The sequence below is a fragment of the Thalassophryne amazonica genome, chromosome 1, assembly GCF_902500255.1.
Source record: "Thalassophryne amazonica chromosome 1, fThaAma1.1, whole genome shotgun sequence".
NCBI lineage: Eukaryota > Metazoa > Chordata > Actinopteri > Batrachoidiformes > Batrachoididae > Thalassophryne > Thalassophryne amazonica.
Window position 1 is genome coordinate 5,123,689 of NC_047103.1, and position 19,748 is coordinate 5,143,436.

A 19,748-nucleotide genomic window follows, 5' to 3' on the forward strand; every position below is an offset into this window, starting at 1 on the left:
ATGACCTGCATGTGAAAACAAGCCTCAGGTGTTCAGGGTGAGGTCCTAATGCTCAGCCACTCAGTCCTGAATGCATACCACCTGGTGGGAGAAACAGAAAACAAAAACCAAGCCAGCCAAACACCCCAGCCCACAACAGTACCCCACCCTCACAGGAAGCCTCCTGGCGACCACATGGACCTGGGCCAGAAAAAACAAAGCCCCCCTCCAGGGACCATGGCTGGAATGTTGGCTGGGAACAAAAAACACCTCCTGCAGCTTCAGCTCCTTGTGCTGACGATCCAGCTGGGAAAGGCCCGTCTCCAGGAGCTGTGCGTTACTGTGCTCTGACGACAGCTCCATCATCAGCTGCTCAACCTGCAGTGTTAATTTCTTCATGCAGTCTTTGATCATCTCAATGTTGAGCTTCTCTAGTTCTTCCTTCAGCTGGATAATGCACGCTTCCAGCCGCCTCTTCTCTGTCAACAGGGAACTTTGTGCCGAGACAATCACTCTCATCCTGGAGCTCATCCTTTCTCACCCTGAGCCTGTCTGCAGTAGACTGCTCCGCAGCTGACACTCCAGTGCAGAGATATCCTTTGTTGACTTTAATGGTCTTGCCCTCTGTTTCATTTAGCAAACCTGTTAGAGTCTCCACCTCTGACTGCATCTTTGCATTCATTCCTGTCGACTCTTACTTTAGTTGTTCACTTTGCATAATTTTGGCCAGGAGTTCTTGAACCTGTGCACTCAGCCTTCTTCTGACTGTGTGTTAAAGTCTGCTCAGTCATAACACAAAAAAAAAGAAAAAAGAGACAAACACAAACAACCATACCAACCCCCCTCCCCAGAGGACCGTCCCATCAAACCCGGGGAAGAGGAGAAAAGAAAAAACACAACCCAAACTTAAGCTTGCAAAAAAAAAAAAAAAAACTCTTACACCCCCCCCCCGGACGACATGTAGGGACCAACACCCCCCAGAGGACATCCCGCCATCTCCAGGAGTAATAACCACAGCCGAGGTCCCTCTGGGATCCAAAGTCACCCACGGGGACTCCCAGCGCCCCCCAGAGGACCGTTCCATCAAACCCCAGGAGACGCCCCCCCCCCCCATGACTAACAGACCCAGCCCCGGCCGTCTATGGCTAGATGGACCCACAGTCCTTTTCCCCCCCAGAGAACACCACAGTCACACCCTCAGGGCGGAAACTGGGGGAAAAAAAACCAAAACAACATACAAACAAAACAACAACCCCAACCCCACCCCCTCAGCGCAGTGGAAACTAGAAGTACGTCCAGTGTCACCAACCACGACTATACCCCAAAAGTCAATCAGGAGGAGTGGAACAGCGGTAATGGCGTACGGCACAAGACGGCGCCACCCCTCCGACTTTTAAACCAGCCACCAGCTGCGGGTATATTCCACTGCCCCAAACCTCAGCTACACCGATGGCATACGGCTCAAAGGCGTACTGAAGCCGGAGGTGGAACAGGGAATCAACAAAAAAAACACCCCGAACCCCCCCCCCTCCCGGATGCAGAGGTTATCTGGGAAACGCCCAGCACAACCAAACTGCACCACTCCAGCAACGCCGACAACATACGGCTCACACGGATGGGGCCAGAGGAGAAGACAGGGAAGTAAAGAAAATAAAAAAAAAATACCCCAAACCCCCCCCCCCCCCCCCCCCCTGGGTGCAGAGGTTACCCGGGAAATGCCCAGCATAACCAAACTGCACCACTCCAACAACGCCGACAACGTACGGCTCACACGGCTGGAGCCAGAGGAGAAGAGAGGGAACAACAAAAACAAGAAAGAAAAAGAAAAAACCCAATTACCCCCCCATCACCCCCCAGAGGACCGTCCCATCAAACCCTGGGAGGTGAAACCAAAAGAAATAAAAAAGAAAGACCAACATAAAATCACCTGGGTCCACGCCATGCTCCGGACAGCCTGTATTTCAACTCCACCAGACCACTGACAGTGCTATAATCCACAAAAACAACAAATTAACCCCTGATAAAAACACCACATACTAAAACAAGAAACAGATAATAGACCAATAAAAAAAAAAACTAACATTGGCCTACATCGTCAAGTGCAAAGAATGGAAAAACGTATTTTCCATCCTTTGAACCTAGACGGTAATGTGACTCTGTCACCAACAGGGGGAGCCAAAGTGCCAAATAAGAAAATCCCTGTGGTAACAGAGTAAAAACCAATACACACTGCTGTAAACGACAGCAGGTTATACCAAACAGCTTAAAGTGCAAACTAAATACCACCGGGGCTGCTACAACAGGCATCGGAGCTAGCTGCACGGGAGGAGACGGGGCTACAGCCGTAACAGCGGGGTGCAACACGACCCAAGCTGTAAACTCCGCCATGCGCGCACCAACGCGCTCAACCCGGGCGAAGAGCACCCGCAACTGACCCCGGATCAACTCCAACATCTGCTGCAGCCTTCCCGGCAAAAATACTGTCTCTGCTTCCGCTGGTCCATTGTTAAATGGCCAGAGACTACTGTTATGTTTCGGACGCGGTCGGAGCACCGACCCAGCGTTTGAAAGGACCCAGCATAAAATAAGCAGAGCACGGTTCAAAAGCTAACAGAATTTAATAAACATAACAGTGGGTGAAGTGCTAAACAACTAAAAAGTCCGCGGTCTGGTGAGGTGGAAACACGGCGCGCTCTCAACAGCGCAAACGGTCCGGAGCCACAGCAGTTCGGACCCAGGGACCCCGCCGACACCCCCCAGGTGGCCGCGACAAACCAAGTCTGTGAAGAAAGAAAACATGGAGGTGAGTCCAACTCCACACAGAGAGACACAACTCAAAGGTGCACGCAATCAGCAAACACTTCCTGGCTTAAATCAATACATCAGCTTCTCACCCTGCAGGCACGGAACAACTCAGTTCAAATCTCCACTGCAGCAGAAGCTGATTAGACAATTAGCATAATGTGACAGCTCAATAACACAAGGTGTGAGGGACACCAAATCCGCTGTCATTACTTCATAAAAGTCACCAAAACCAAATTACCTCAGGAAGTGTGCTGAAGAGCGTGAGACCTCACCCAATCCTCCTTCACAGACTGTGGCGTCAAACCTGGAGCGGTCTCTGCGTCCGTGATGGTGAGATTGTTCTCCTGACGTCGATCTCACACGTCTGCTCACAAGGTCGAGTCTCTGGCAATCACACACTGTGCATTCAAGGTTTAAATGCAGCAATCTCTGATTAAGACAAAATACACCACAGCTGTGAGTCCTGATGACCTGCATGTGAAAACAAGCCTCAGGTGTTCAGGGTGAGGTCCTAATGCTCAGCCACTCAGTCCTGAATGCATACCACCTGGTGGGAGAAACAGAAAACAAAAACCAAGCCAGCCAAACACCCCAGCCCACAACAGCAGCCTTATCAGCTACTGAAGGTCAAAACGCCCCGCTTGTTTACTTTCAGAAGGATTTCAACGGTCTTGGTGAAGCATTCAGCTCCCCTCTTATCTGCCCTTCCTTACAGCCTGCTGTGGTTAACTCCAGATTTTATGCACACACGGATAGAGACTGATACGAACCCTTTTGCACACAACACATGCCTTCCCCCCCACCAGCCCCTTGTGTTTCTGACATACGCCTACCCCCCCCCCCCCCCCCCCAAGGCCTCCGCTGTGCCGCGTGGCAGAAGTTGCAGCACGCCCCCCCAAGCTCGGCTGTGCAGGACGTACCCTGCTGTGGTCTACACTCATTTTGTCTCAATTCGGATGATGGACTGCTTCAAAGTTTAGCGCACATAAACAATATCAAATGTATATGTGTTGTTTTAATTCTGATGTGTGCCATTATTACATTCAACTTGCAATAATTGTGGATTAATTGCTGTATTTTGTCTGAGGTAATTGAGTGTCAAGATGAATTGTCCTTTTAGGGATCAATAAAGTTGTTTGAACTTTGAGATCAGTGTGGGATCATATACTCCACTGGCTGCATGAGATACACCTCTTGTTTTTACCATTTAAATCTCGAAATATTTTTAATAAATTTTTATATGTAAATATTAGCTTTATAGCGAAATAGCTTCCCGGTCATGTGATCAATTGACTCAAACTCAGTGTGGAATCATAGTATTCCACTGGCTACATGAGATACACCTCTTGCTTTTACATTTTAAATCTCAAGATATTTTTTATTAATTTTTATATGTAAATATTAGCTTTATAGCGAAATAGCTTCCCGGTCATGTGATCAATTGACTCAAAATCAGTGTGGAATCATAGTATTCCACTGACTGCATGAGATTCACCTCTTGTTTTTGCATATGAAATCTATTCATATTTTTTATTACTTTCTATATGTAAATATTAGCATTTTAGCTCAACAGCTTCTCAATAGCTTTAAACACAATATATCTCTGGTTTGAATAGCCCTACCTTTTTATTTTGAAATTAGGAAGTTGGCCGTCTTCTATCTCTGTGTGTTTACTGTAAAGTCTGCAATACGGGTGCACAGTTGAAATGTTGTAGTTGCTTGTTTAGAGTCGCACTGGACCCGGAGCGAAGAAGAGTGAATATCTGTCGAATAATCCAACTTAAAACTAAATTCACTGCGGTTGTGTAACGGAAGTGCAGCAATAAAATATTTCAAGATTCAAAGAGCTGTTTCACAACAAAAGCACGACAGTGTGGAGAAACAACAGGAAATCCGCTTTTTTAACCTCATTCTTTTTCTTGTCAGGAAAGTTGACGCATTAACTATTATTCGTGACAAAAAGTATGAAAAACGCTTCTTGCCTTTGATATGAGAAAGACGCGAGTTTATTTGGTTTTACTTTGAAAAATGTGTCGTTGCAAACTTCCCCTACTGTAGCTAACTTGAACAAGATGGCGCCTGTGTTAGCTAAGAGTCGCTCTTCCCGTTTCAAAACTTTATCTGGAATTTAAAGAGAAACGAGTCGCCGTTTTTTTCTGTGCACGGATAAACGTTTTTGAATGGAAGTTAAATCTGAAGGTTATTCCGTTCGTGCGGCTAAAAGTGTCTGAGCAAACTTTACTGACTCATCTGCCGCTAGCTTACGATGCTACTGAAGTTAGCTTAGCTTGCTACCTGTAAACAGACTAACAGGGACGCAGTTTAACAAGAGCTTGGCGCGTTTCTTTGTGAAAATGTCTAAAGTCCAGATGCTGAGAGTGTTGGTCACTCAGAGAGTAACCGCGGCTGCTGAAGAGATTCTTGGGCTTTTTGAAAAAACCATCGCGGAGTACGAGGAGGAACTTTGTCGTTCCAAAGAGGAGAACCAACGACAGCGCCGACTGCTGGATGCTGTTCTGAATCCCGAAGTTCGCATAAAGGCAGCAGGTTTGTACCATTGACATCGTATTTTCAGACTGTTCACACTCTGTAGGCTGTGTCAGTGTGCCTGGTCTAGAACTCGGTTCGATCAAATCAACCGGCTCGGTTATCCCGGTGGAATGTTCGTCTTGTACATCTCATTAACTGGAGTGGCTTCCCTCACTTCCTCCAAATCATGGCAAATGGCGCTCTTACGCATTAAGGGGTTTGTGTCCTCATTTCAAGAGCAGAAGGTTCCCAATTCAAGTCTCCCCATACCCAACCTCTATGCAATGTGGTCTTGTGTGAGGACGATCATCTGGCCTAAAACTTGTGCCAGCTCCATCTCTGATTGGTTGTGGAAACCCCGACTGAAAAAGGGAGAAGCCGAAGGAACGTGCATAACTCAATATAGTTCAAAACCCAAATCAAAGATGTGCTCTAATAAGGCTTTTAGAGCAACATGCACACTGCCTGTGAATTGAAACAGATCAGTACTCCAGACCTACAGTGCATCCAGAAAGTTTTCACTTTCCACATTTTATGTTACAGCATTATTTCAAAATGGAGTAAATTCATTTCCCACTCCAAATTCTACTCACATCACCCCATAATGGCAATTTGAAAAAGTTTTTATTTTTTCTTTTGGATTTTTTGCAAATTTATTAAAAAATAATAAACTAAGAAATCATATATACATAAGTATTCTTAGCCTTTCCTCAATACTTTGTTGATGCACCGTTGGCAGCAATTACAGCTTCAAGTCTTCTTGAGTGTGATGCCACAAGCTTGGTGCCCCTACTTTAAGAAAAGGGAGCACAGGGTGACATATAAGAGTGGAGGAAGGTACACACAGGTGGACTACATTCTGTGTAGGAAATGCAAGCTGAGGAGAGAGTGTAGCTAGACAGCATAGGATGGTGGTTTGTAGAATGACTTTAGAGGTGAAGAAGAAGAGGAGAGTGAGAGCTCAATAAAGGATCAGATGGTGGAAGCTGAAGGAGGAAGACTGTTGTGTGAAATTCAGTGAGTAAGGTGGTGGCAGGGGAGAGTGTTCTGCAGGGGTGCCCAACCTTTTTTGAACCAAGATCTACTTTTAAAGTTGACAGTGTATCAAGATTGCCTGTCCAGCTGATGGTGCAGTTCTACACGGCCATCATCGAGTCCATCCTCTGCTCCTCCATCACGGTGTGGTACGCCGGGGCCACAGCCAGGGACAGACACAGACTGCAGCGCATTGTGGCCTCTGCTAAGAAGGTGATCGGCTGTAGCCTTCCATCTCTCCACGACCTGCACGTCTCAAGGACTCTGGGCCGAGCAGGTCGGATCACAGCTGACCCTTCTCACCCTGCACATGGTCTATTCAAACCACTCCCCTCGGGCAGGAGGCTACGGTCCATCCGGACCAGAACCTCCCACCATAAGAACAGTTTCTTCCCTTCTGCCGTTAGACTCATGAACACCTCATAACTCAGTCACCTTAAGCTTAACTCTGTCACTTTATCATTTTATCACGGGTCACTTTAGACAATGTACTTTGGTTTTTAATTGCACTCATCCCACTGCACTGTTTTTTCTGTTTCTCTGTTTTTCTGTTGCACACAGCCTTTCATATTTCATATTTCTTTTTTTATCTTATATTTTATCTTATTTTGACACATATGTTATATTTTATCCTAGCATTTTATCTCTTCTTAATGTTGCACCATTGTACCGACGCAAATTCCTAGTCTGTGAATCCTGTTCACTGGCAATGGCAATAAACTTCTTCTGATTCTGAAGATTTACCAAGCCATATGGAACGCCACAGTGTAGCCGCAGTATAATGTGCACCAATATAATAACACAATTTTCTGGCAGGTTTTAACAATAATAATGCATCATAGAAGTAAATGTGCATGGTGGAAATGAATAAGCACAAGTAGGCTTAGGACTGGCCTCAAGTTGGAAAAGTTGTTCCCCGTCTTAGTGGGACTTCTGGCCCCAAGAGGAGGAAGCTGGTCTCTCATAGTCCGGACAGTAGGAGCTGAGTGCAGCTGTAAGCAGGCACTCAGACACACTCTGTCTGCATTAGATGCCAGATTTGGACATTCATGTCAGGTGTTGCTCTGGATTTGAACTCAATGTCAGTTTTCAGTGTGAGGATCCAGGTTGAAGAGTGATGCCACTTTGGACGATATACAGTCCACATCTATATTTTCCCCAAATTGAAAACAGAGAAAACTGACAATAGGCTCTTTGGAAGCAAAGTCAGTGAAGCGCCTGTCAAATTGTGACAAGATGCTCTGCACATGATCATCATAACGTGGACTCTCAGGCTCCACCCCGTCTGTGTCCTGGTGCTCGAGTTCTGTGTCCATGTGTGGAAAGTTCTGCAGGTCACACTGTTGCAGCCTGCTTGATAGCACCTCTCATTTGCCTTTAAATTTGCTTTTAAATCCAAAAGCTGTGCATGTTCAGCATGGTTTGAACATTCCAGAAATTTACCTCTGCTGAGTCACCTAACGTCTGTGTGTAGCACGTGTGTCTCCTCCAACTGCGAACAGAATAAATGTGTCCTCAGACTCCTGGCCCGAACAGAACACTGCAATCTTGTTCTCCACATTCATCACTCTTCATATTTATGGACCATGAATCATTGTGCTGCTCGGCGACTTTTCAATTCCTGGACTTTTCGACCGAGCAGAGGGGATTTAGCCGGGTTAGCGTTAGAAGTTAGCATCATATTTCTTGTGAATCGTCTGAAATACCGCTCCAAATTCCCTTTCTTCAGTAAACCCACAATTACATTACAGATAAGACAGATGGATTTGCCATTCAAATTAATGAAAAAATAATACAGGTTGAAAATTATCATTTTTCTTATCCACCATAGAAGAAGAGCTCTTCAGCTACTCTAGCATTTAACAGCAGCTGGCATCCTTGTTGGTGCATTGCTGCCACCTGCTGCATCAGTCTGTTATAGCAGCACTAAATCCTCTCAAGTCCAGTGACAGATTTATTTATTTATTTCCCCGATCGACTGGAATTCAGCTCTCGATAGCGAGTGACTGGTTGGGCACACCAGGTGTACTGGGTGTGACATCTGGACAGTGGAAGGAAGACAAGGCGACTTGATGGCAGAACGAAGATGTCCAGGAAAGCATAAGGAGAAAGAGGTTGGTGAAAAAGAATTGGGACGGAGAGATGTCAGAGAGATGAAGAAAATAGACGGGAGTCGGGTCGAATTAGTACGTGCATGTGCTAGTTTGTGCACTTATTATTTGAGCGGCGCATGTAATTTTATACTGCACTATCACTGGTGCAAGTAACTTTATCCAAGTTTTATCAACTATAAACACCAGTAGAATGAACCAATAAAGGAACAAATAAGGAAAAAACAGTTTCCAGTGTGTTGTCTTCGTCTTCCCTGCGTTTTATGACTCTCACACATGGAGCGAGTTGCTGTGCTCTATTTGTTGTGGAAAGCTGATAAATGTCGCCAGCGGCGCCATCCCTGGGTTCACAACACCCTCATGAGACGTTCCCAATTCGAGGAGTTTCATTATTTGCTGCAGGAGCTGCAGCAAATAAATGGAGCTGCAGGAGCTCCAGTTTGAGGACCTCCTGTCCCGTTCGCATGCGCACATGTAAACAAAGAAAGAAAAACCTGGCTGCCGCTGCGGTTCCTTGCTCTCTCGCCCCTCAAACTCTGCATAATTGTGTTATAAACCAGTCACCATTTGTTTTGTTATACATCTGTGTAGTTAATGAATAAAATAGTCTTCACGGACGATTCGTTTGCGTGCACACGTGAAAAAAAACTGTCTGTCGCTGCTGCTGCTCTCCCCTCAAACTCTCCCCAGGGAGGAAGAGTCTGACACATCAGAGGAGGAGTTTTAAGGTTGATATAAGACTGGCTTTTGGTTGTGCAAGTAACTTTTTTTTGGTGCCAGTATTTTTTTGTTACTAGCACCAGTGCAAGTAGGTTAAAAAATGTATTTCGACCCCTGGGAGTACAAGGAGATGCAGCATAAGGTGAAAAGAGAAGTGGCAAAAGCTAAGGAACATGAGCTGAATGTGAAGTTAAACAGTAAGATTTTCTGTCACGTGCGCACAATTAAACTCGGCTCCAAATGTCGTTCCACAGTTCCTGCTGAAGCTCCTCAGGACGCTCCTGCAGGTGTTCCACCTGCTGTTGTAACCGATGAGCTGGAGAACGAGTCTGAGCCAGAGGAACCAGAGGAGCGAGAGGAGACTCACGTGCAGCCAGACATCTCTGCACCTCCTCCAGTCCGGCGGAGGAAGAAGCGTGCGCACAATTAAACAGGCAAATTAAATTAAATCAGGCACATGCAGCAGGTGTTCCACCTGCAGCATGCGCCTGATGTTTGGGAAAATGCACGAGACGGGAGCCGCATGAAGCCACACATCTGGCTCTGTCCTCCTCCTCCTCTCTGAGCCACTCCATGGAACAGAGCCCAACTACGCATGCAGTCACAAAGTTCTTCTGAAAAATTGGAGCGATCTGAATTCGGTTAGATGAATATGGGTGTGTGTGTGGAGACAGTTCACCTCGTTCACAACGTGACAGAACTTAACGATGCGCTGTTATGCACAATAACACGCAACAACGCGGAACACTATTCTTGACCGTGCGTAATGGTTCCTGGTAATTCTCCAGCAACACGTGCCATTAATCGGAACATGTGGTAACAGGTTGCAGCAGTTCCTGAGGACACCTGATGCCTCTGCCCCAAATAATCACATTCGTGATCAGCGGCCAAGAATGTGTACTTCGTGGCATTTGTGACTTGTCGTCGTTATGTGTAAACGCAGCATAAACAAAAACAAACATTTGTTAACTTGCCCAGACACTGAGCTCTCCACTTCCTCGTTGATGACTCCGATATGCTTTCGTTTGAGATGCTGCATCATTACTGTCGTATTCCTGTGCCATACGAGGTCCGACTTGCAAATGTAGGAGTTAACAAACGTCTTTGCGTTGTTTAACGTAAAATGCTCCCACACTTTTGAAGTCTTGATTTTCTTCTGTCTACTTGTTTCTGCCATATTCTAAGTGTGTAGTTCTTCTACGAAACAGCGTCTGATCTGCTCTGTGCACTGGTCGCTACTGGCGTCAGAAGCGGCCAGCAGCTTCTGGCGCCATAATCGCTCGACACAACGCATCGATGACGCAGTGTGTTGCCAGCGCCTGTTGTAATCGAATTTTATCGATTTTTATCGATTCGTTTTTGCAGCCCTAGTCTGCTGCTACGCTGATGACTTGCTACTCTGCAGCCTGACGATCTCCGGTGTCCAGGATCTAATCGATCACGCTAACAGCTATATTATCCAACACAGACTCAGCTTCAGTCCTCTGAAAACCACGTGTGTGACATTTGGTAAGAGTCCCTACACCAACCACTGTTGGACCCTTGATTGCACCAGGCTCGTCGAATCCACAGAGGTGAAGCATCTAGGAGTCACTCTCGCCAACGACGCCCGAAGTCACTCAGAAACGTGCATTCAGACAGCCAGATGCGCGTTTTACTCTCTTCAAGGCACTGGGTTGTGTGTAAGGGGTTGTAATCCTGGCACCATCACTCATATTTACATGTCTACTATAAGACCAGTTCTGACCTTTGGTTTAGAGTGTACCTACCAGAATAAAACTGCTATGGATAGGGTTGAAGTTACCCAAAGTAAGTTTCTTAAAGCTGCCCTTGGTCTCAAGTCCTACTGTAGGTCATCTCCTCTTCTCCAAGCATTAGGTGTCGATCATGTCAAAAAATATGTCAACATCCAGAAACTATCATTGTTCAGGTCTATGTTCTTGTCGAGCTCATGTACACATGTACTGTGTAAATATCTTTTATGTCGAGCACTTCAGGGTCAATTGTCTTGTCAGGCTGTGAGGTTGATTTTATATATTTTATATTTTTTTTTTCTCCATGATTTAGGAGGTTCAATAAATCAAATCAAATAAGTAAGGATGAAGTGAGAGCAGCCATGGAAGGGGTGAAGAGTGGAAAGGCAGTTGGTCCAGGTGACATTCCGGTGGAGGTATGGAAATGCCTTGGAGAGATGGCAGTGGAGTTTGTACCTAGACTAATAAAATCTTGGAAAGTGAGATATCTGTGGACTGAAGAGGAAGTGTGCTAGTTCCTATTTTGAAGAAGACGTGAGATGTGCAGAGCTGCAGTAACTACAGAGGCATCAAGTTGATCAGCCACAGCTTTAAGTTATGGGAAAGAGTAGTAGAAGCTAGGCTTAGAAAACAGGTTAAGCTCTGTGAGCAGCGATGTGGTTTCATGCCAAGAAAGCACTACAGATGCAATGTTTGCTCCGAGAATACTTGTGGAGATGTATAGAGAAGGCCAGAAGGAGTTCAGTTCAGTTTATTTAGTTTATATGGTGCCAAATCACAACAAAGCTGCCCCAAGAAGTTTCACACAAGTAAGGTCTAAAGAAGCACACAGGTGACAGTGGTAAACTCCCTCTGATGATATTGTGGAAGAAACCTCAAGCAACCCGGACTCAAAGGGGTGACCCTCTGCTTGGGCCGTTCTGCCAAAAAGGTTTACACAACACAACAACAACTGACGAGAGTCCATGCAGGTGTCCAGTCCACAGTCAGGAGGAGGTGGTTGAGTATCGAGCCACTCATTGGATCTGTTCCAATAGCAGAGTCCTTCCTGCGTCTGCCACTGAACTGAAATCATCCAATCCAGCACATAGATCCAGTCGCATCTCAGACAGAGAGATAAAGAAAACAGAACCAGTCGGCCAGAAACACTACACTTGAGGTATAATTCGTCAGCATTAAGCAACCAGAAAGCAGAAGAAATACCAAGGTGATCGCTGCCCACTCGCCCTAAGCTTCCCAAAATCTCCCAAAAATGCCTGTATAATTTCCTGTATTGTCTATTGTATCGATAGCGTGGCCCAAGCAGTATCAGAGGGTTTTTTCTTACCACTGTCACCTGTGTTCTTGCTCTGGGAGTTGGTAAGGTTAGACCTTACTTGTGTGAAGAGCCTTGAGGCAACTTTGTTGTGATTTGGTGCTATATAAATGAAAATAAATTGAAACTGAAATTCACTAACAGACCCAGACTTTAGATAAAGTTGAGGCTGAGTCCTGCTCTGTTTCCTAATAAAATGAACTTAAAAGGATAATAATTTAATTAGCTTATAATGCGCCAAATCACAGCAAAAGCCATCTCAAGGCTCCTTACATAAAACAAGTCAACATAAAATTGAATAAATAATTAAAAGTGAATAAAAAAAATTCAAATACATAAATAAAAACAGAAGTAAAAGAATAAAACAAATAAAAATAAAAAGTATCCATAAGAAAGAGAATAAAAATAGGTTTTGAGTCTTGACTTAAAAATGTCCACAGACTCAGACTGCCTCACGGTCGCAGGAAGACTGTTCCACAGGGTGGGTGCACGATACGAAAAGGCTCTTTGACCTGCTCACTTCTTCACCCTGGGAACACAGAGAAGTCCCGCATCCTGTGACCGCAAAGCCCGGGCCGGCACGTAGAGTTCCACCAGATCAGCCAGATAAGATGGCGCCAGTCCATGAACAACCTTATAAGTCAATAACAAAACCTTAAAATCTGCAGAGACAGGGAGCCAGTGCAAAGATGCCAAAATGGGTGTGATATGTTCAGACCTTCTGCTACTTGTCAGAAGTCTGGCGGCAGCGTTCTGAACCAGCTGAAGACCCCTAATACTGGATTGTGGTAACCCTGAAAATAGAACATTACAGTAATCTAGTCTAGAAGAAACAAAAGCATGAATCAGGGTCTCAGCATCAGCCATGGACAGGATCCTCGCTATATTTCTCAGATGGAAAAAAGCAGTCCTAGTAACATCCCTGATGTGGAGGTCAAAAGACAACGTGGGATCAAAAATTACCCCAAGGTTCCTCATTTTGTCCGTATGATGTATGACACAGGAACCCAGACTGAGCGCCAGCTGGTCAAACTGATGCCGATGTCTCGCTGGACCAAGAACCATCATTTCAGTCTTATCAAAGTTTAAAAGTAGGAAGTTACTAGACATCCAACTTCTCACTGATGGAAGACACTCTTCCAGGGATTTTATGGGAGTGAGATTTCCAGCAGTTATCGGCATGTACAACTGAGTATCATCAGCATAACAATGAAAGGCAATCCCAGAACTCCGCAGTATACTCCCAAGGGGTGCCACATACAGGGAGAAAAGCAAGGGGCCTAAAACAGATCCCTGTGGAACTCCAAATCTCATGTCAGCAAGGTCAGAGGTAGTGCCATTATACAAGACACATTGAGAACAACTGGACAGATATGACATCAACCAGGCAAGGGCACTTCCAGAAATCCCAAAAAATTCTCCAACCTATTGAGCAAAATATGATGATCCACGGTATCAAACGCAGCACTGAGATCTAACAACACCAAAACGGTAGTGGTGTCTGAGTCCATTGCTCACAGAAGATCATTCACTATTTTAGTGAGCGCTGTCTCTGTGGAGTGATATTTCCTAAAGCAGACTGTAGCAGCTCAAAAAGATCATTCTCAGTAAGGTGGTCTATGAGCTGCCGTGAAACCACCTTTTCTAAAATTTTGGAACAGAATGGAAGGATAGGAAGCATAGTAACATACTATACCAGTATGCTAGCCATATGAAAGGGAAAATAAGTGCATCTTAAGTCTAGACTTGAAAGTCTCTACAGCAGGGGTGGGCAACTTGTTCCAGAAAGGGCCAAGAGTGTGCCGGTTTTCTTTGCAGCCACTGACTCCACCAGGTGATTTCACTGATTAATATCACTTTGAGCAGATGGAATCAGTTAATCAGTGAAATCACCTGGTGGAGTCAGTGGCTGCAAAGAAAACCGGCACACTCTTGGCCCTTTCTGGAACAAGTTGCCCACCCCTGCTCTACAGAATCTGACTGTTTTATTGATGCAGGGAGATCATTCCATAGAAGTGGGGCACGATAAGAGAAAGCTCTGTGACCCACTGTCTTTTTATTCACCCTGGGGACACAAAGTAATCCTGCACCCTGAGAATGCAAAGCCTGGGCTTGAATGGTCAGCCAAGAAGGGAGGTGCCAGTCCATGAACAGTTTTATAGGTTGGTAGCAGAACCGTAAAATCTGATCTCACTGGGACAGGAAGCCAGTGTAAAGACGCCAGAATGGGTGTAATGTGGTCAAACTTTCTGCTTCCTGTCAAAAGTCTGGCAGCAGCATTTTGAACCAATTGGAGAGCCCTAATGCTAGACTGCGGTAAACCAGAAAATAGAACATTGCAGTTGTCCAATCTAGAAGAGACAAACGCATGGATCAGGGTCTCAGCATCATCCATAGACAGGATGGGACGAATCTTCACTATATTTCACAGGTGGAAGAAAGCAGTCCTCGTAATATCTCTAATGTGGAGGTCAAAGGACAACGTGGGATCAAAAATTACCCCAAGGTTCCTTACTTTGTCAATGTGATGTATGACACATGAGCCTAGTGCGGCTTCCTCAGAGATCAGGCTAGCTGGAACACACGCTTGGTGCCAGATCATTTCCACCTTGAGTGCGACACTCGTACAGCAAACTTTGAAATGGGCACCATTGTCATGCGATGACTATGGATTTTAAAAAGTACTGCATGTATGGGTAACAAGGCTGTGAAAACTCCTCGGATCCATGAAATTCCACGGATTTCATTATGGGGAGGGGGAGTTGTGTTCATGTTTTACTCTGTAATCGTGATCATCACTGAGTTTTTAAAATGTCTATCGCAGAGTGTTCTTTTTTGTTTGTTTTTTATGACATTGTGCAAGTTTTATGAGTCCGCGGACACTGATCTGTGTGTTATAGATACAAATCGGTGTCCTCGGATCCGCGGAGTTTCAAGGAGAAAAATCCCTCTTTCAAAACCTGGCTGTTTCGGCAGTTGTCGTGAAGCGGGACTGGTTGGTTGCTGTGGCGACGCTGTGTGGCTCCTGCGCGAAGCTTAAACTAAACGTAGCATGTGGACAATGCAAACCTTTAGAACTCTAAAGTTTTTAAAAGAAGAATTGTGCAGCATGTTCTCTGTCATGGACCAACATCAGACACAGAGAAGATGGCGAGAAAGATGGTTTGAAAATGTCTGATAAGGACAAGAATCCATGGAATTGTTGCTGGCTTCATGAACACATCTGTAAGGTAAAAGAAATGGGAAAAGCGAACTGTGCCCTCAGGAAACACGGTAAGAATTTAAATTTTAATTTAATTTAAACATTGTGCTGTTCAAACAGGATTTTAAACAAGATTGTGTTACTTTTTTCAATAATCTGGACTTTCTTTCATTAGAAAAAAAGACTGGTTTTGAATGGATTTACATGAATTTACACAAGAATGAAATGAGTTTTTATTAATGTAGACTTTTTTCAAGGGAAAAAGACATTGTGGCTTTGAGTGGATTTACACAAGAATGTGACTTTTTTTACTATCAGGTATGTTATTGATATTTTACCATGATTTTCAAAATATTCTGTGGCTTTTGAAATGCTTTAACAGTCTTTTCAGTCTTCATGAATTTCATGTAGTTTAATTGTTCTGAGTTAATGTATCATTTGGTTTATAATTAAAAGAAAAATCATTCCAGGTTCTACTTCCAAGTCATATTCTGTTATTTCAACATGATCATTGGCGGTTCAAATGAAAGGTTGAATACAGGGTTATTTAAATATGCACTAATTTTGAGATTTTTTTGTTCCCGGGTTGCTGAAAATGTATCATAAGATAAAAATTTTATTTGGTTTCTGGGATCCCACGGTGCCCAAGACCCCAGCTCTGAGTTGTCAAATCCAACTTGAGAAAGTAAAAGTCGAGCCACATATTTGCTCCATCTTCTGAATAAACCAGCTGATTATAATTAGTTCAGCTCTTCGGGCAGGTGGATGAGGTAATTACTGAGATCACCTGTTTTAGGTGCACAGGTAGAAGCAACACATGGGAAGGTTTTTACTTTGTGAAGCTGGATTTGACACCTCTGCCGGCTCCTGGGGGCCTGTGTCCCCCAGACCCCCTGCAAATTTTCCTCGGATTTCACAATTTTCATTTCACAGCCCGGGGGTAAATTAATGAATCTGTTTTTAAAAATTATTTCCCGTGCAAAGGAAAAATTCACATTTATGAAACTCTGGGAAAGATGGGCGCACACTGATGATGTCATCACAGGTAAGACACAGAAGTGATGAGGGAAAAAAATGTGAAAACCCACTGTTTTGGTTTTTATGATTTGTTGGGGTTATGAAATTAATTTATTTTAGGGTGGGCATTTAACTGGCTTTGATTAAGAAGATGGGGTAACCATATGTGGATATGGGCGTGTCCTTATGCAAAACACTGAACTCCCATAATGCACTCTCTGTGCAGATCATCTTTGCACGTGTGTGCGTGTGCTCACTGGTTACATACATATGGGTAAATAAACCTTCTATAATTTTACTTTTTGTTTTTGTCAGCTCGCACAAGTTCTGAACAGAAACTTCAAACCCAACACTCGGTTGCTTTAAGTCTGTTTTATCAAATATTTTGCTCCTTTAATATTTAAATATTCTTTATGCTGAAGCTTTACTGTCTGTGTTTTGATTGTTTCCTCAGACGTGCCGCAGGTTGGAGGGTCCATAACAGAGTTTCCTCCAGATCAGGTTGAGTGCAGAAGCAGTTTGGCCCAGGAGGACCCAGAGCCCCCACACCTTAAACAGGAACCAGAGGAACTCTTCAAGCAGCAGTTTCAAGGTCCAGAGGAAGCTGACATCATCGAGTTCGCTTTACAGAGTGATGATAGTGAGAATCATCCATCCTCGATACTTCATCCGAGCAAAACTGAGGCCAGAGAGGCGGAGCCTTCAGCCAGCAGCTCAGCTGACTGCATGAAAACAGAAGCTCGATTGGAGGACTGTGCCAAACGAGAGCCCGGTACCATTTCAGATCCAGATGCCGAGGACAAGTTTTCAGAGTCTTCTGAACTTGACCCTGAAGTTGGTGATCATCTGAGGAGGAATAATATGACAGAATTTCAGTTACATTTAAGTCGTCCAAAATGTAACAACGTTCTGCCAACTGAAGGGAAAAGTCACACAGTTGAGAAAAAATTTCGCTGCTCTGAGTGCAATAAAAGATTTGGCTACAGCAGCCACCTGAAGAGACACCTGAGAATCCACACAGGAGAGAAACCATTCAGCTGTCCATTTTGTGATAAACGTTTTATACAAAAAACGACTCTGACAGAGCACCTGACTGTCCACACGGGAGTAAAAATATTCAGCTGCACTGTTTGTGGGAAAGGATTCAACAAGAAGTCTAAATTTATCAAACATTTATGTGCCGAGGTGGCTGAAGTGGATGTCATATTTTAGTGAACTTACTTGACCTGTTTGTTTGTTACTTTCCAAACCTAAGCTAATTTCTCTGTACCGACAGCAGCGACTCGCCCAAACTAAAGGGTGTGGAAGCTCTTATAAAAATCTGTGGCACTGCAGCTTTAAACAAAGAGAACTTTAACAACAGTTTACAGGCTTAAACTGGTCACACTCTATACTATTTAAAGCATCAGTTTGAAAATCCAGTAGTCTTTAAAAAAAAAAAAAATCTTAATTAGTAAGTAATCAATTCCCCACAGCTACAGCAGCAGTGTTTCCCCTACAGTATTATAGGCCTGCTAGGCCAGTGAGAACCCTTGTCAGGCCAGAAATATTTTATTAACACCACCAAATATCAATTAATTTGGCTGTCTATAATCATTTCAGTGCATCCACAGTGCTTTGAAAACAATCTTCTGTTGAGTTTATGGTTTATTTATTTGGATCCCTATTAGCAGCAGCAAAGTTGCAGCTACTCTTCCTGGGGTCAACACAAGTTTACAAACAAAAATCACAATACATTCAAAAATATTTATAAAAAGACAAAACAAACAAACAAATTCCAATCAAATTAAATGAATCATTCCACATGGTCAGTCTGTGTTCACAAAAACATGTCTATACATGATCAAAGGTCAAACCCCGAAAACTTCTCATACCAACAGATGCAGCCTTAGACGCTCCTTAAAAAAAACATTCATTTGAAATGAGTTTGATGCAGTCAGGTAATAAATTCCATTCCTTCATACCCCTGAATATGACAGTGTTTTTTATGGCATTCGTCCTGGCCACAGGTAGCGTAAAGTTTCCTACCATGGCATGTCTAGTTATGTATCTGATTTTCTGAACTGAAAAAAAAAAAAATTCCTAAACAAAATACAAGGTAACTTAGAGACAATAATCTTTTTGGTAAAAAATAATCACTGAATATAAAAGTTTGTCTTTAACTAACAACCAATTAAAATTTTTATGGATTATAATGATGTTGGTCAGTGAACACCCTGCGGTTTTTGCAAGTTCTCCCGCTTAGAAATCATGGAGGGGTCTGAAATGTTCATCTTAGGTGCATGTCCACTGTGAGAGACATAATCTAAAATAAAAATCCGTAAATCACAGTGTATTTTTTTTTATAATTTATTTGCATGTTACTACTACAAATAAGTATTTGAACACCTAGAAACCAGCAAGAATTCTGGCTCACACAGACCTGTTAATTTTTCTTTAAGAAGCCCTCTTATTCTGCACCCTTTACCTGTATTAACTGCACCTGTTTGAACTTGTTGCCTGTATAAAAGACACTTGTTCACACACTCAATAGGTCACACTCCAACCTGTCCACCATAGCCAAGACCAAAGAGCTGTCTAAGGACACCAGGGACAAAACTGTAGACCTGCACAAGGCTGGGATGGACTGCAGGACAACAGGCAAGCAGCTTGGTAGAAGACAACAACTGTTATGATTATTTATTAGAAAGTGGAAGAAACACAAGATGACTGTCAATCTCCCTCGGTCTGGGGCTCCATGCAAGATCTCACTTTGTGGGGTAAGGATGATTCTGAGAAAGCTCAGAACTACACAGGAGGACCTGGTCAATGACCCGAAGAGAGCTGGAACCACAGTCACAAAGATTACATTAGTAACACATGATGCTATTATGGATTAAAATCCTGCAGGGCAGCAAGGTCCCCCTGCTCAAGCCAGCACATGTCCAGGCCCGTTTGAAGTTCACCAGTGACCATCTGGATGATCCAGAGGAGGCATGGGAGAAGGTCATGTGGTCAGATGAGACCAGAATAGAGCATTTTGGAATCAACTCCACTTACCATGTTTAGAGGATGAGAACAACCCCAAGAAAACCATCCCAACTGTGAAGCATGGAGGTGGAAACATCATACTCTGGGGTTGCTCTTCTGCAAAGGGGACAGGATGACTGCACCGTATTGAAGGGAGGATGGATGGGGTCATGTATTGTGAGATTTTGGCAAACAACCTCCTTCCCTCAGTAAGAGCATTGAAGATGGGTCATGGCTGGATCTTCAGCATGACAATGACCCCAAACACACAG

At 44.0% G+C, this 19,748-nt stretch overlaps 1 protein-coding gene across 1 annotated transcript; it reads left to right on the top strand.

Moving 5' to 3' along the window:
* The first annotated feature begins 4,815 nt into the window (after positions 1 to 4,815).
* Positions 4,816 to 18,767, top strand: LOC117525289 (gastrula zinc finger protein XlCGF48.2-like). The gene is made up of 2 exons (XM_034187153.1): positions 4,816 to 5,331; positions 16,922 to 18,767. Exons 1-2 carry the CDS (start codon positions 5,139 to 5,141, stop codon positions 17,677 to 17,679), a joined length of 951 nt encoding a protein of 316 aa, XP_034043044.1. The 5' UTR covers positions 4,816 to 5,138; the 3' UTR covers positions 17,680 to 18,767.
* The last annotated feature ends 981 nt before the right edge of the window (positions 18,768 to 19,748 follow it).